Source organism: Epinephelus moara, chromosome 11 (assembly GCF_006386435.1).
Source record: "Epinephelus moara isolate mb chromosome 11, YSFRI_EMoa_1.0, whole genome shotgun sequence".
NCBI lineage: Eukaryota > Metazoa > Chordata > Actinopteri > Perciformes > Serranidae > Epinephelus > Epinephelus moara.
In genome coordinates, this window is record NC_065516.1 from 28,808,458 (window position 1) to 28,820,662 (window position 12,205).

General features: G+C 37.5%; 2 protein-coding genes across 2 annotated transcripts; both read left to right on the top strand.

Moving 5' to 3' along the window:
- The first annotated feature begins 340 nt into the window (after window positions 1–340).
- Window positions 341–4,878, top strand: rgs9bp (regulator of G protein signaling 9 binding protein). Its single transcript, XM_050056708.1, has 3 exons — window positions 341–868; window positions 1,825–2,131; window positions 3,875–4,878. The coding sequence occupies exons 1-3, from the start codon at window positions 773–775 to the stop codon at window positions 4,249–4,251; spliced, it is 780 nt and encodes a 259-aa protein (XP_049912665.1). The 5' UTR covers window positions 341–772; the 3' UTR covers window positions 4,252–4,878.
- A 1,056-nt stretch (window positions 4,879–5,934) lies between these two features.
- mcur1 (mitochondrial calcium uniporter regulator 1) lies at window positions 5,935–11,325 on the top strand. Its single transcript, XM_050056604.1, has 9 exons — window positions 5,935–6,291; window positions 7,821–7,934; window positions 8,045–8,148; window positions 8,865–8,966; window positions 9,300–9,341; window positions 9,505–9,576; window positions 9,830–9,883; window positions 10,202–10,316; window positions 10,674–11,325. The coding sequence occupies exons 1-9, from the start codon at window positions 6,042–6,044 to the stop codon at window positions 10,727–10,729; spliced, it is 909 nt and encodes a 302-aa protein (XP_049912561.1). The 5' UTR covers window positions 5,935–6,041; the 3' UTR covers window positions 10,730–11,325.
- The last annotated feature ends 880 nt before the right edge of the window (window positions 11,326–12,205 follow it).

Below are 12,205 nucleotides of genomic sequence, written 5' to 3' on the forward strand. Positions count from 1 at the left end.
GAGTTCATGCTTTGAACACACTGAGACATATCGACCTGGTTAAATGAGGCCATCCATTACCTACAGCCCGAGGGACGGTAAACCATAAAGGATGCTGATAGGACAAAGAACCCATGTACAATTTAAAATTCTTAAGTGCATCACTATTTCATTTGCTTATTTGTCCCTTTATCAGCAAAATCTGTTCATTCTTCCGCAATACAATATAAGACAAGTAATATTTCCTTCATGCTTATAAAGCATCTGTTTTGTAGCATTTTTACCTTTACAGTTGAGTAAATGAGGTGTATCGTGTGTGGTGTGTGTGTGATGTAACAGAACACAGCCTCCTCTCAGTTAGTGAAAGGGCCATTGTAGTGGAGACAGCCAGCTGCTCTTCTCTCCCTCTGGTCTCAGTGATAGTTAATGAGATTAGCTGTTCGTCTTGACCTGCGTCAGTGCAAAGGGGTCAATCACAGGATTAGCACCTTGCTTAAGACTTCTATCAATTTATTACCCTTTTCCCCCCAGACTTTCCCACTTCTGGCTCTCTGCGGGACATTTCTCAGCCTCCAAAGCATGCTTAGCACCTGTAATTGCAATTTCTTCATTGGAGTGGAGTATTGCAGCGCATCATGCGGCTCTGGGACTGAGTCCATCTCAACCATCGGCCATTGAATGAAGCATCTTCCAGGGGAGGAAGAGGAGCAGGGGCAGCCAGAGAAGTGAAGGGCAGCTGGGCTGAAATCTTGCCTGCTGTGGCAGAGTCTGAGACTCTGGACAAGTCATCCTCATGCCACTTGTAAATAACAAAGTCGGCGATGATTGCACAGTTGGCACAGATAAGGCTTTGGTTGATGGAAAGGCTCAGGTGGATTCTTTGATAAAGGTAAGCTACTGTGTGTGTTTTTATTGATGGTGTGACCGACATACAGAATGTAGTGGTGCAATTCTGCTGTACTGTAGTTAAACTTTGTTGCTGATTTTACAGTTGAATAAGCATATGCAGGTTGCCATGTAATACATTTTAAAAAAATGTAATGTCATAAAACACCTTTGAGGTTGATTTAAGCATTCTTACACAGCAATTTTCTCAGCAAAGGTTTGTTACTTGTGAATTGTTTACAAAATGAAAGTTAAATATTGAATTAAAGTGTTACAAAAAGTTTTTTTTTTTAACCCTTTTTTTAACCCTTGTGTTTATATTTTACAGACTAAACATACACAAGACATCTAAGCATCCTTTTTTCTCCCCCGTGGCTAAAAAAGCACTCTCACTGAAAAGAATTTCTTGGTCCACTGCATCTTTGTAACTGTTCCAGTATCTGTGTTAGATAATGCCATGGCCATGCCTGGCATTTTGGCTGATGGGAAGCTGTTTTAACTATAGTTTACTATAAAAATGTAGCTGTAAATCTCTTCATTAATTTATACAATGTCATATGTTTTGCACAGTGACACAGTGGTAGTTTACAATCACATTTTGCTCAATACTGACTCAGTATTTGTTTGATATGTAGGTTTAAGTCATGTACTAACAACATATGGAAAGTTCTAAATGTCAATTAATACATACAGTACACAAGTAATATAAACAATATAGCATATGTTGTTGTCATTGTCATGCTCCCTTCTCATCTACCCATGCTCTGTGCGGACAAGGTTGCTTTGGCTTATCTAGAAATAGATCAATGGTAATGGGATTAATTGTAATATTTTTTATTGAAACCACACCTGCTAATCCTCCAGGACTAAGCTTACGTCTATTAATAAAACATTTTTACTCAAGGCTTGCAGTTACATATCAGTTGATTAAATCTTTTTTTATTTCTTTTCCCCATACAGGTGGTGGCATGTTATCGGCACTTGGCCTCATGTGTTGGTGGGTGCACAGACAGCTTGCAGCTCCGGGATGAGTTGCGACAAACACGAGAGAAGGCCCAAATGTTGGCCATGGCCATCTGTAGTCATCTCACCTCACATCTCCGAAACAAGAGCCTGCCTGAGGAGCAGCGCAAGGAGATGGAGCTCCTCTGGGTGGCCTTCTCCTCCAGCTTAGAGCTCCTACATGTTGATATGTGTAAAGTTTTCAACATAGGGGACATCGTCTCTCTGGCTAACACTAATACCCTGGTGCAAACTGGCCTACAAGGTAAATTATAGCCCTGCCCCTCTTTTTGTTTATGCAAATAGTAGAGGTAGATAAGTCAAGGGAAGCACATCAGGTAAATAATGTAAAATGAGATCTTAGTTGAGCATCCAGTATGAAAACTTTGTAGGTAATTACAACACATTATAGTAATCCGCAATATAGTTCTTTATAGTAACTCTTTTTGTGATTCATTGAGATGATAATGAGTGGCAAAAAGATCATTTGTGTAAAAATGTTGCAGTGATATCCTCCCATGCACTGTAATATTTGGGGGAAAACACATACATGTAAGTAGCTGATACAAACCTCTTGAATATGTATTTGGTTCTACATAAATGTGTGAACAGTCTGATATGAAAGTGTTCATCTAACATCATAATTATGCAATTCTTATATTGATTTCATGGACTTAGTGGGTGCTTCTTGAGCAGGTTTTCGACTTTCCATAGAAAAACAACTGGTAACAATAGGTCAGATTTTGTCAACATATGGTTATATACACTTTGATAGGTACATATAGCTACAACTGATGCAGACTAATAACAGTCATGCAATAAATCCTACCTTTATGAAGATTATAATGTTCCAATTTTTCTTGAGACTATTTTAAAGGGATGAGTATTCAGCTATATGGTCATTTTTGAGGATGTGCTTTGTAGTGTTGTTGGACTATATTGCATTATACATTGCATTGAACATCTTCATGAAGATATGCTTTATAAATCCAATCGCCAAAAAAAGAAATAGGTTGATTGTATGTTTCTGAAAAACCATGCATTTGTTACATTTGCATATTATTATGTAGCAGATACGTTTCAACAACACTGTGGTTAATGTGCGGTTAGGTTTAGGCACAAAAAACATTTAATTATGGTTAGGAAAAGATCATGTTTTAGCTTGACATACCAGGTTTTGGGGGCACAATTCCCACTGTAAAGGCAGTGGTGCCTCTGTAGAAAAAACAACCACTTTTCATGCCACAATCCCTATTGGTAACACAGGGACGTGCTGCTACATAACACCTGTGTTAAGTGCCTAAAAAGCCAGTGGAAGGACAGGGACATGCTGCTATGTATGACCCACATTTGGTGCCTTAATACCCGCTGGAAACACAGAGACATGTTGCTAGATAACACCTACATTTTGTGTCTAAAAAGCTACTGGAAGCACAGGGACGTTGCTACATAACACCCAAGTTTGATGCCTTAAAATCTGCTGGAAACATAGCAACATGTCACTACATGACACCCACATTTGGCGCCCAAAAAGCTGCTAGAAACACAATGATTGGTCACTACAAAATACCCATGCTTGGGGCCTAAAAAGCCACTGGAAACATAGGGACATGTCACTACATAACATCCATGTTTGATGCCTAAAAAGCCACAGAAAAAACAACAATGACTAGCTAAATCACAAGCGATTTTGCAGTTTGTTGTCTGGAAGAGTGGCCTGCAGTGGTCTACAGCTTGGCAGGTGTCTTGCTCAGGTGACATGCCATTCACAATCACCTCCACCTCCCAATGACAAAGCCAGTTCATACACCACGTCCGATGTAAGCTATTCATGATTTGCAGAAATGTACACTTCCAACAAATGTTCTTTCTTTGACTGGACTGGATTAATTACAGGACTGTTATATTAAGTTCCATTGTTTTTTTTTTACAGCATCAGAACCAGTCCAATCATGTTTGACTGACAGAAAATTAAACTATTTCACCACTTTTAATTTTGGTGATGCAGGAGGAGGAACTGAGGTTGCAGCCCGGGCACTCAGTCTACCAGACTTGAACCAAGCTCAGAGCCCAAACCTCCCTGATGGGCTGGAGAGCCAGGAGCGTTGCACCATGGAGCAGGAGATCAGCCATATTAACCACATGATCGATGACATGGAGATGAAAGTCAACGTGCTGCGCTGGATGGTGGAGCCCCATGGGCCACAGTATGCAGAGCCGCTCAGCAGCACCGACAGCGCCTCTCTGGGTCTGCTCTCAGTGGACGAGGAGCAGCCTGGACATCAGCCTCTTTGCCAGCGCAGTCAAATCTTTGTGCTCTTATTGCTGTTTGCTGTTGTTTTGGTGGGAGCCACTTTATCTGTCTGTGTTTTCTTTTTCTCGTGAGCAAAAACCTTAATACACTCAACTTATTTTTTTCTTTATAGCCTCAGTAAGGCTCCAGTAAAACTACAGTAGTTTTATCTTTACACACTATTTCCATAAGAGTTACATTTTGTAATTGCAGCTATGTTATCTACTATATGCATAGATAATTTGGATAAAGATACACTGACATGAATTTGAATGCAAACCAGTTTGCCATTTACTGCAGTGAATCCAAAGCTGCCATATACTTTAAACTATCTTTGTTGAACAAAGTGACAGTAAAGAAAAACATGGTTGCCAGTTTGAACTGGTTTAAAATAAAAATAATGATTACATTATAGGGAAGGTGGATGGTTTTACTTATCAAACTGTAAAAAGATTATATTTTAAAAGCTTATTTTCCTTTTGTTCCTAAACAGTATATTATCCTTTCCTTAAAAAGTCAGAGAGGCACTTGTCATGTTTTATTCCTTGTTGCCATGAAAAGATATAGGTGATGATGCATTGTAGTTCATAAACAGAATATTTGATTCCAATGACTGAAGCTATTTTGATTCAGTGTTATTTAACATGTATATAATCCATGCTGTAGAGGACTGACAGTGTATACAATGTAGTTATGCGTTATAAAAGTATCAACTTTGATATGATGCTGTGTTGTTTGCCATTCATTTTTATTGATTAGCAACTGGGTAATGCAACAAATTGTTGTATGCAAAGCAATGGGAAATGTACAGAATTCATAAGGCATCAAACTGCTTACTCTACTTTTGTCTACTACTTTTGTATATGACTTTTGAGACACTGTATAACTTTATTACGCCTTGTTATGATCAAACAAAACTAATGGTGAGATGACAAAATCTTTTGTGATGTTGAGAAAAAACAACCCGAAAAGAATGAGGAAATACAAACTTACATTTTTTCTTTATATTATTCTATCAATATAGACTGAACAATCTAAACACAACCATTTTGCTTTTGCTCCCAGTTTTCAAAAGTTTAAGTCAGAGATCTAAGAATTTTCTATGCACTAAATGGATATATTTTGCTCAAATTTTGGACGCAAATGTTTATTGTGACCATCCCAAGGCACACCTGTGTAGTTATAATGCTGTTTAATTGGCATCTTGATAGGTCAAGGATTATCTTGGAAATGGAGAAGTACTCACTAGCAGAACAACCACCACTCCACCCAGTTTGGTCTTGGCAAGGTGCTGGAAACATCATCAACATAAGTCCAAACTGGCAGACTCTGATGAAGGTCTAATAGACTGAAAGCTCAATGATAAATTGAAACACTGCATAGATGTGGAAATCTTCTCTACCACCAAATCTGTGACTGAAAATAGAGAGAAATATCTTCCATTGAGTCCATAAAAACTTAAATCTTTAATTTAAACCTGAAATAATGGAAGCATACACAAAATTGTTGTGTTTAAATTTTGTTCAGTGTATTTGGGCGGCCATTTTGAACCTATTTGAATAGCCTACATACAGAAGAAGAAGAAGAAGAAGAAAAAGAAAAAGCATTTATATTAAATAAGATTTAAAAATTGCTCCAGTTTTATTTGGAAATAGTTCGATGTCTTTAAACCGGTGTGACTTCTGCTGCCACCCTACAATGAAGGTGAGGTTTGTGACATGTGAGCTTTAATTTGAAGAGTCCAACCGGAAGTGTGGGAGTTTCCTGTCATTCTGTGCCTCATTGTTTCTAACTGGGGGAAAAGTTGCAGTGCAGACAGAGATATGTTCAGGACTTTGACGGACAGAAGGACATCCCTGCTGCTGGAACATAAGTCTCAACAATGGTCCTGAAACAGTGTCAATCGCGACTGAAACGTTTTGGTGCTAACCACCCAGAAAAGTGGTACGACCTTTCTTTACATCAAGACAAAGTTAGCAGTTATGTGCCAGCGACCATTTCCCCAGCTGTCAACACACCTCCGTGTGTCCGCTGCATCATCACATCACCCTTTGGAAACTATGAGCAGAGAGGAAGAGGAGCTGGACTGAAGACAATGCACCTGTCTGCGGTCACACACATATGCACGAGAGGTAACAATAACGTTTACCACGGTGTCTTAAACCCGCTTAGGAGCTGTAATAGCCACAGTTAGAGCTTTAATTCAGTACATAATTAAGTGACACAAACTAAAGTTAATTATTTTCTTATGTAGACAGCTACGTGCCCTTTTAATACCTCCATGCAACACTTTTTAATGGATGCTCGTCAGACAATGTCACAGCTGTCATAAACCGTTAATGTCCACACTCGATTTGATTTATCGCCTTTTGGAGTCCTCTTCCGGTCTGCTTTTGTGCAGTAAAATGTTAAGATAAACCTATGGCAGGGGTCAGCAACCTTTAATTTAAAAAGAGCCATTATAGGTCTAATTTTTAAAAATGTATCTGGAGCTGCAATACATATTTGTGCCTTATAGTACAGGTGACACAGGCTAAGTAGGTTTCACCACAAATTTGTTACCCTCCAGTGGGCACAGGTTGTTGTCAATTATTGAGTAACACACCCACAGCTGATTAATTTCCCCACACTGTGCACACCTGTGAAAAGAGTGGAGCAGTTTCTATTTAAACTCAGTGTTGTCATTAATGGTGTTAAACACTCTTGCCTTTCTAGCTACAACAATAATAAATGAAAATGTTAAAAATAATTGTTATTCATTTCCGTATTTTTTTTTTTTTTTTTTTTTTGTCAAAGCCACAGAGAGCCGCTGAAGAACAGTCAAAGAGCCGCATGTGGCTCCAGGGCCACAGGTTGCCTACCCCTGACCTATGGGCCTACTTGCAACGCTACCAGAGATGAAATAAATACATTAATAGTAACTGTCCAAGGCACCAACTTCTACAGTGACAAATCTTTACAACTAACTCAGTGTTACATATTTCTAAAGCTGACCCTGAAGCGAAATCTGCAGTGTTATCAATAGAAACCTCTGCCCACATCCCACTCTGTATTTACATAATATACCCCATGGCCTCCATTTTTCCTAGTGTGTCACCATCACAGTGTTATTGTTGTGTTATTATGTGTAAATGTTTCATCAGTTAACTATCTATAGGTTGTTTAGCTGACAGTTGTGAATTTGGTTCAAACTGCTCTATCTTAAATTAAACTGTCCAGAAGAAGTTTATCTTTTGGGTGACGTTCCCATTTAATGCAAAAAATATAAATCCAGAAGAAAAGGGTTACATACCAAATTATGTTGCTGGGTTGAAAACAAAATGCTGGCATACGGTAAGAACCGTGTACTTCCACCACCGCTCTGCTCTGACTGCTGATAATCAACAAACCCTTTAACACCTGTGAATGTGAAGCTGCCAATTACCTGTGTGATTAACTAAAAATAGCATCGGAGTGAGACCTCCCTCCTCTAGTGGTTAAAAACAAACTAAACACATACACATAAACAATTAAACTATGAAATGGCTCCTACACATAGATAAGTAAATAGTGTATATTGCAAAAACACATGAAGGGAAAAGTAATATATTCTCAACTCCAGTGTCCAGCTAATGCTTAATTTCTTTGATAATCACTTCCATATTTTTACCATTGATTTCAGAGCTGAGTTCCTCCATCAAAACCTTCCAGTATTTGAAACCCAACGTACCAAAGTCTGAAGGCAGGAGGTTGCTTTTTGATACACATGCGGTGGTGCGACTCTTTGAGGAAAATGGTTTGGCTTCTTCTCTTACTTCAATAAATTATTTAATTAATTAAAATATTACACTGCTTTGTTAAATACAAACCGTTGACTTTCCTCATAAATGCACTTTTCATAAACAGGCTTCACGACTCAGCAAGCTGAGGTGATGGTTAATGTACTGGTGAGGACGACCAACTCTAACATGGAGGTCATCTATAACGACATGGTAACCAAAGTGCAGCAGGTAAGGAGGAGGTGTGTTAAATGTGCGTTTACTGTAAATACAGAAGAAAGCACTGCGTCCACATGTTTGTTTCTCAAAGGCTGCGCTTCTAGTCCTGTAAATGTCACTGAAACAAGAGCCTTGTACTCGTCTTCCACAGCACATTTATTACAAAAACACACAGTTAACTAAGCAGCGTAATATGTGCGTGGTCATGTCCAAGTGCAAATAGTAGAAACAGCCCCCCAGTAACTTCCTGAAAAACTCAAACATTCACATTGTTTTGTGGACACATCAATAGCAGCACATTAAAATAATAAACAATAATATGATGATGTATGTGATTGTGATGTAGTATTATTTGTGAATCTAAGGAATCTGGAGTATGAGAAGAATTATACTGCATTTATCTTTTTTTAATTCACTTTTATACTTTTTTAGTTACAAAAATAGAGAAAAAAAAAGATAAAGAATAAACAATCTAGCACAGATTTGAGTGTACAGATGTTGTTGTTGTTTTTTTTCCATTTATTTGAGTGCCTTATTAGTTAAAAAACAACCAAACCAGTTTGTAGGACCAAAATCTCTAGAAAGAAACTCCCACACTGTCAGGATTCATGCAGGATATGTGTAGGATGTCTGGTTCTTCTCATATTCCTTTTTGTGTCCTGATGAATAATTGTCTTTGCAGTACTGAGTTTTTCTTTCTAACTTTTGGATTGTGTGATTTTTGGCAGGAGATCATGTTGCAGCAGGTGATGTCTCAAATAGCAGCTGTAAAGAAGGACATGATAATCCTCGAGAAGAGCGAGTTCACTACGTTACTGGCAGAAAATGAGGTAAGTGTGATCATCAGCAGACTTGAGCTGTTTCCTAAAAGTTATTTAAATTATTAAACATCAAACATGAGAAACCCACACCCTCAAAGGTACAAGGAGGCTGAACAAAACCACAACATCTAGTTAAAATGCAACACAAAAACACAGTTATAATACATGAACGTACAATTTTCAATATTGGTATTGTCAAAATTCTATCAAAAGTATCAGTATCATGTAGAATTTTAAAAGTTTGTTATCGCCTATCCCTTGTATTCATGTCCTTGTGCTTCTGTCTCCTCTGATTTGGATTAATATGACTTAAGATGTCCAATATTCTAACATTTCCCCCAGAAACTGAAGATCCAGTTATTGCAGCTCAAGGTCCAGCTGGCTGTAAGTGCTCATTCTAATGTAGTCAAATCACCTTATTTCCAGGTTTTATGGTAGTTTTTATTAAGAAGCATTTCATCATGTTTTTATCCATTCAAGATGTTTTTATCAACCAGTAGTTTTGCTGTTATTTACTTTAATGTGTACCTGAATTGCTGCCCTGCAGGATGTCATGAATAAAGTGCGCTCAGACACTATTATCGACATGAATTTGGAGAAAAGTCGTGTAAAGGAATTGGTAAGTGTTGGAGAACATTAAAAAGTGTATGAAGATCAGTTGAGTTAATGTCTAATTTTCTTTTTTTTTCATCCTGACCTAGCCATATATTATATACACTCACTGGCCACTTTATTAGGTACATCTGTTCAGCTGCCTGTCAACACGAATAGCTAATCAGCCAATCACATGGCAGCAACTCATTGTGTCAAACATTTCTGAATCCTACACCTTATATTTCTCCTCTGAACAAAATACTATTTATCATTTTCAGAAAGTGGAGCACGAGAAGATGCTTCTAGAAACACGAACTGAAATTATGGAAATGGTTTGTATATGTGCATTACACCTACATTACATGCTTACTGTCTTATTGCATCTATTTTTAGTTCATGATAATCTACATGTACACAATGTACAATCACAAGTCAGACAGTGATACAGTAGAAAGTGTCAGGCACAGCTATGACAACAGTTCTTTTAGACGAGCTTGCACAGTACTGTTGCTTACATTATTTCTTTGTTAACGTACGAATAGAAGCAAAAACACCAATAGTAAAGCTCTAATAAAAGCTTTTGAAGTGTCAGTGACACATGTCTGGTGGGGCTTTTATTTAATGCTTCCGTCTAATTGCCTTTTTTACAGACTGCAGAGCAAGATCGTCATTTAACTCAAACCAACATGAAAATAGACACTGAAGTGGCTGGTCTGAAAACCATGTTAGAGTCTCATAAACTGGATACTATAAAATACCTTGCAGGTAAGACATTGTGCATTGTTATGTAGCATCAGCAGTCATGGCTTGAGGACTTGGGCTGCCAAGTAAATACTTTTGAATACTCTGCATTTATTCTAGTCTTTATTCTAGTGGGGAAGAAACCGTTTTTAAAGTGGGTCAATATGGGTCCAGCTGGAGCAATTTAAACATTAAAGTAGAACAGTACATTGAAGTGCTCATTTTGAGAGCTCCTGTTTAAACTAAGTGAAAGTAAATTGAATTTTTAACCTTTCAAAAGTAGTTATCGAACATTGTGCAGAGTAAAAATGAAGTAAGTGAGCTATCACTGTTACTAAGTGACTCAAAAAGACTAATGATTGAACTGTTTTTGTCTTTCAGGTTCAGTGTTCACCTGTCTCACTGTGGTCTTGGGTTTTTATCGTATTTGGATGTGAGCAGGACTATGATTATGATTTTCATACAACCTCTGGTGACACTTGAAACTTTCAGTGCATCCTCTCAATCAGCAGTCTGAGAACAATTCTCTTTCATTTTCAGAAAGTTTATCGGTGCAGCCTTATTCTTTTCTCAGAAGTAGGAGTTAGGAAAGAAAGGCTCTGCCACCAGATCACTGGTGAAAGTTTTTTAGATAATAAAATTTTGATTCTGAAATTCCTTTTTTTTTAGCTGCCTTTGATTATAGTTGATAAATATACTTATTAAAGGTTTTGTACAGTCTAATTGTATTCAAAGGGAATTTGCTGTTCCCTAAAGATATTCAAAAAATGTGTAGACAATTAAATACTGAACTGTTATTGAAATCAAAATGAAACGTTTAAATTGACAAACGTTTGTATTTATTTTATATATGTGTATATTAAGCTGTAGATATTGGAGAGAAATCAGTGTAAGGGTGGGTCGGTGTGACTCTTAACCATTTCACTATTATTACAGATATTTAACTTGTGTCTGTCTCTCTATAATATTATAACATGATTGATTAATGTATATTATTTGAATAAATTGAATTGTCAATAAATGTAAACGTGCCTACAAATGAAGTTTTTAGTTTATTTTTCGTTAATCATTTAGTGTAGGAGAAAATATGATGGTCCTGTTGTTGGGGACTGGCCATGGTCGTGTCATTTTGATTTGACTCTGCTCTACATCATAAGTCAAACACATGTTGATTTAGTGTATATACTGTATTTCAGAATATGTCGATCGTTTATTGATAATAATTATAATATAGATAATGAGTGCTTTTCTGGATACTCAAAGAGGTTTTACAGAGAACAACAAAACAAAACAAAAATGAAATACTCCATAACAAGGGAAACAATGCAGAGAGGGAAAAGAACAGTTTCTAAGAGGTTGTAGGCAGTTTTGAAGAGGTGTGTTTTGAGGGATTTCTTGAAGGTGGAGAATGAGGGGGAGTCTCTGATGTGTTTAGTGAGTTCTGGAAGGTGGAAGCAACAATGGAGAAAGCCCTGTCCACCCAGGTGTGGTGGTTAGTCCTGAGGTTGGCATCAGCAGACCTGAGAGTTCAGGAGGGAGTGGACCAGTGGAGGAGCTCAGACAGGTAAGAGGGAGCCAGGTTATGGAGAGCTTGATAGGTGGTGATGAGGAGTTTGAAGTGCATATGCTGGGAGATGGGGAGACAAGGACTAGGTTTTAACTTACAGGAATTTCCCATGGTGTTTGGTGCATCCAATAAACATATTAAGAAGAAAAAATAAAGCCTAAGAACTGCAAAAATCAGGAACACAAATAGAGAATAGAATTTTTTTTTTTTTTTAAAGAAAACACCACCCATATTTAAAGCCTTCTATAATGAATTTTTGTTGTACTGCAAATCCTTAAAATGTCTAAATCTAAATATGCAAACAAACTGCTCAACTTTGTAGAAATATACAGACCCTGAAAATAAT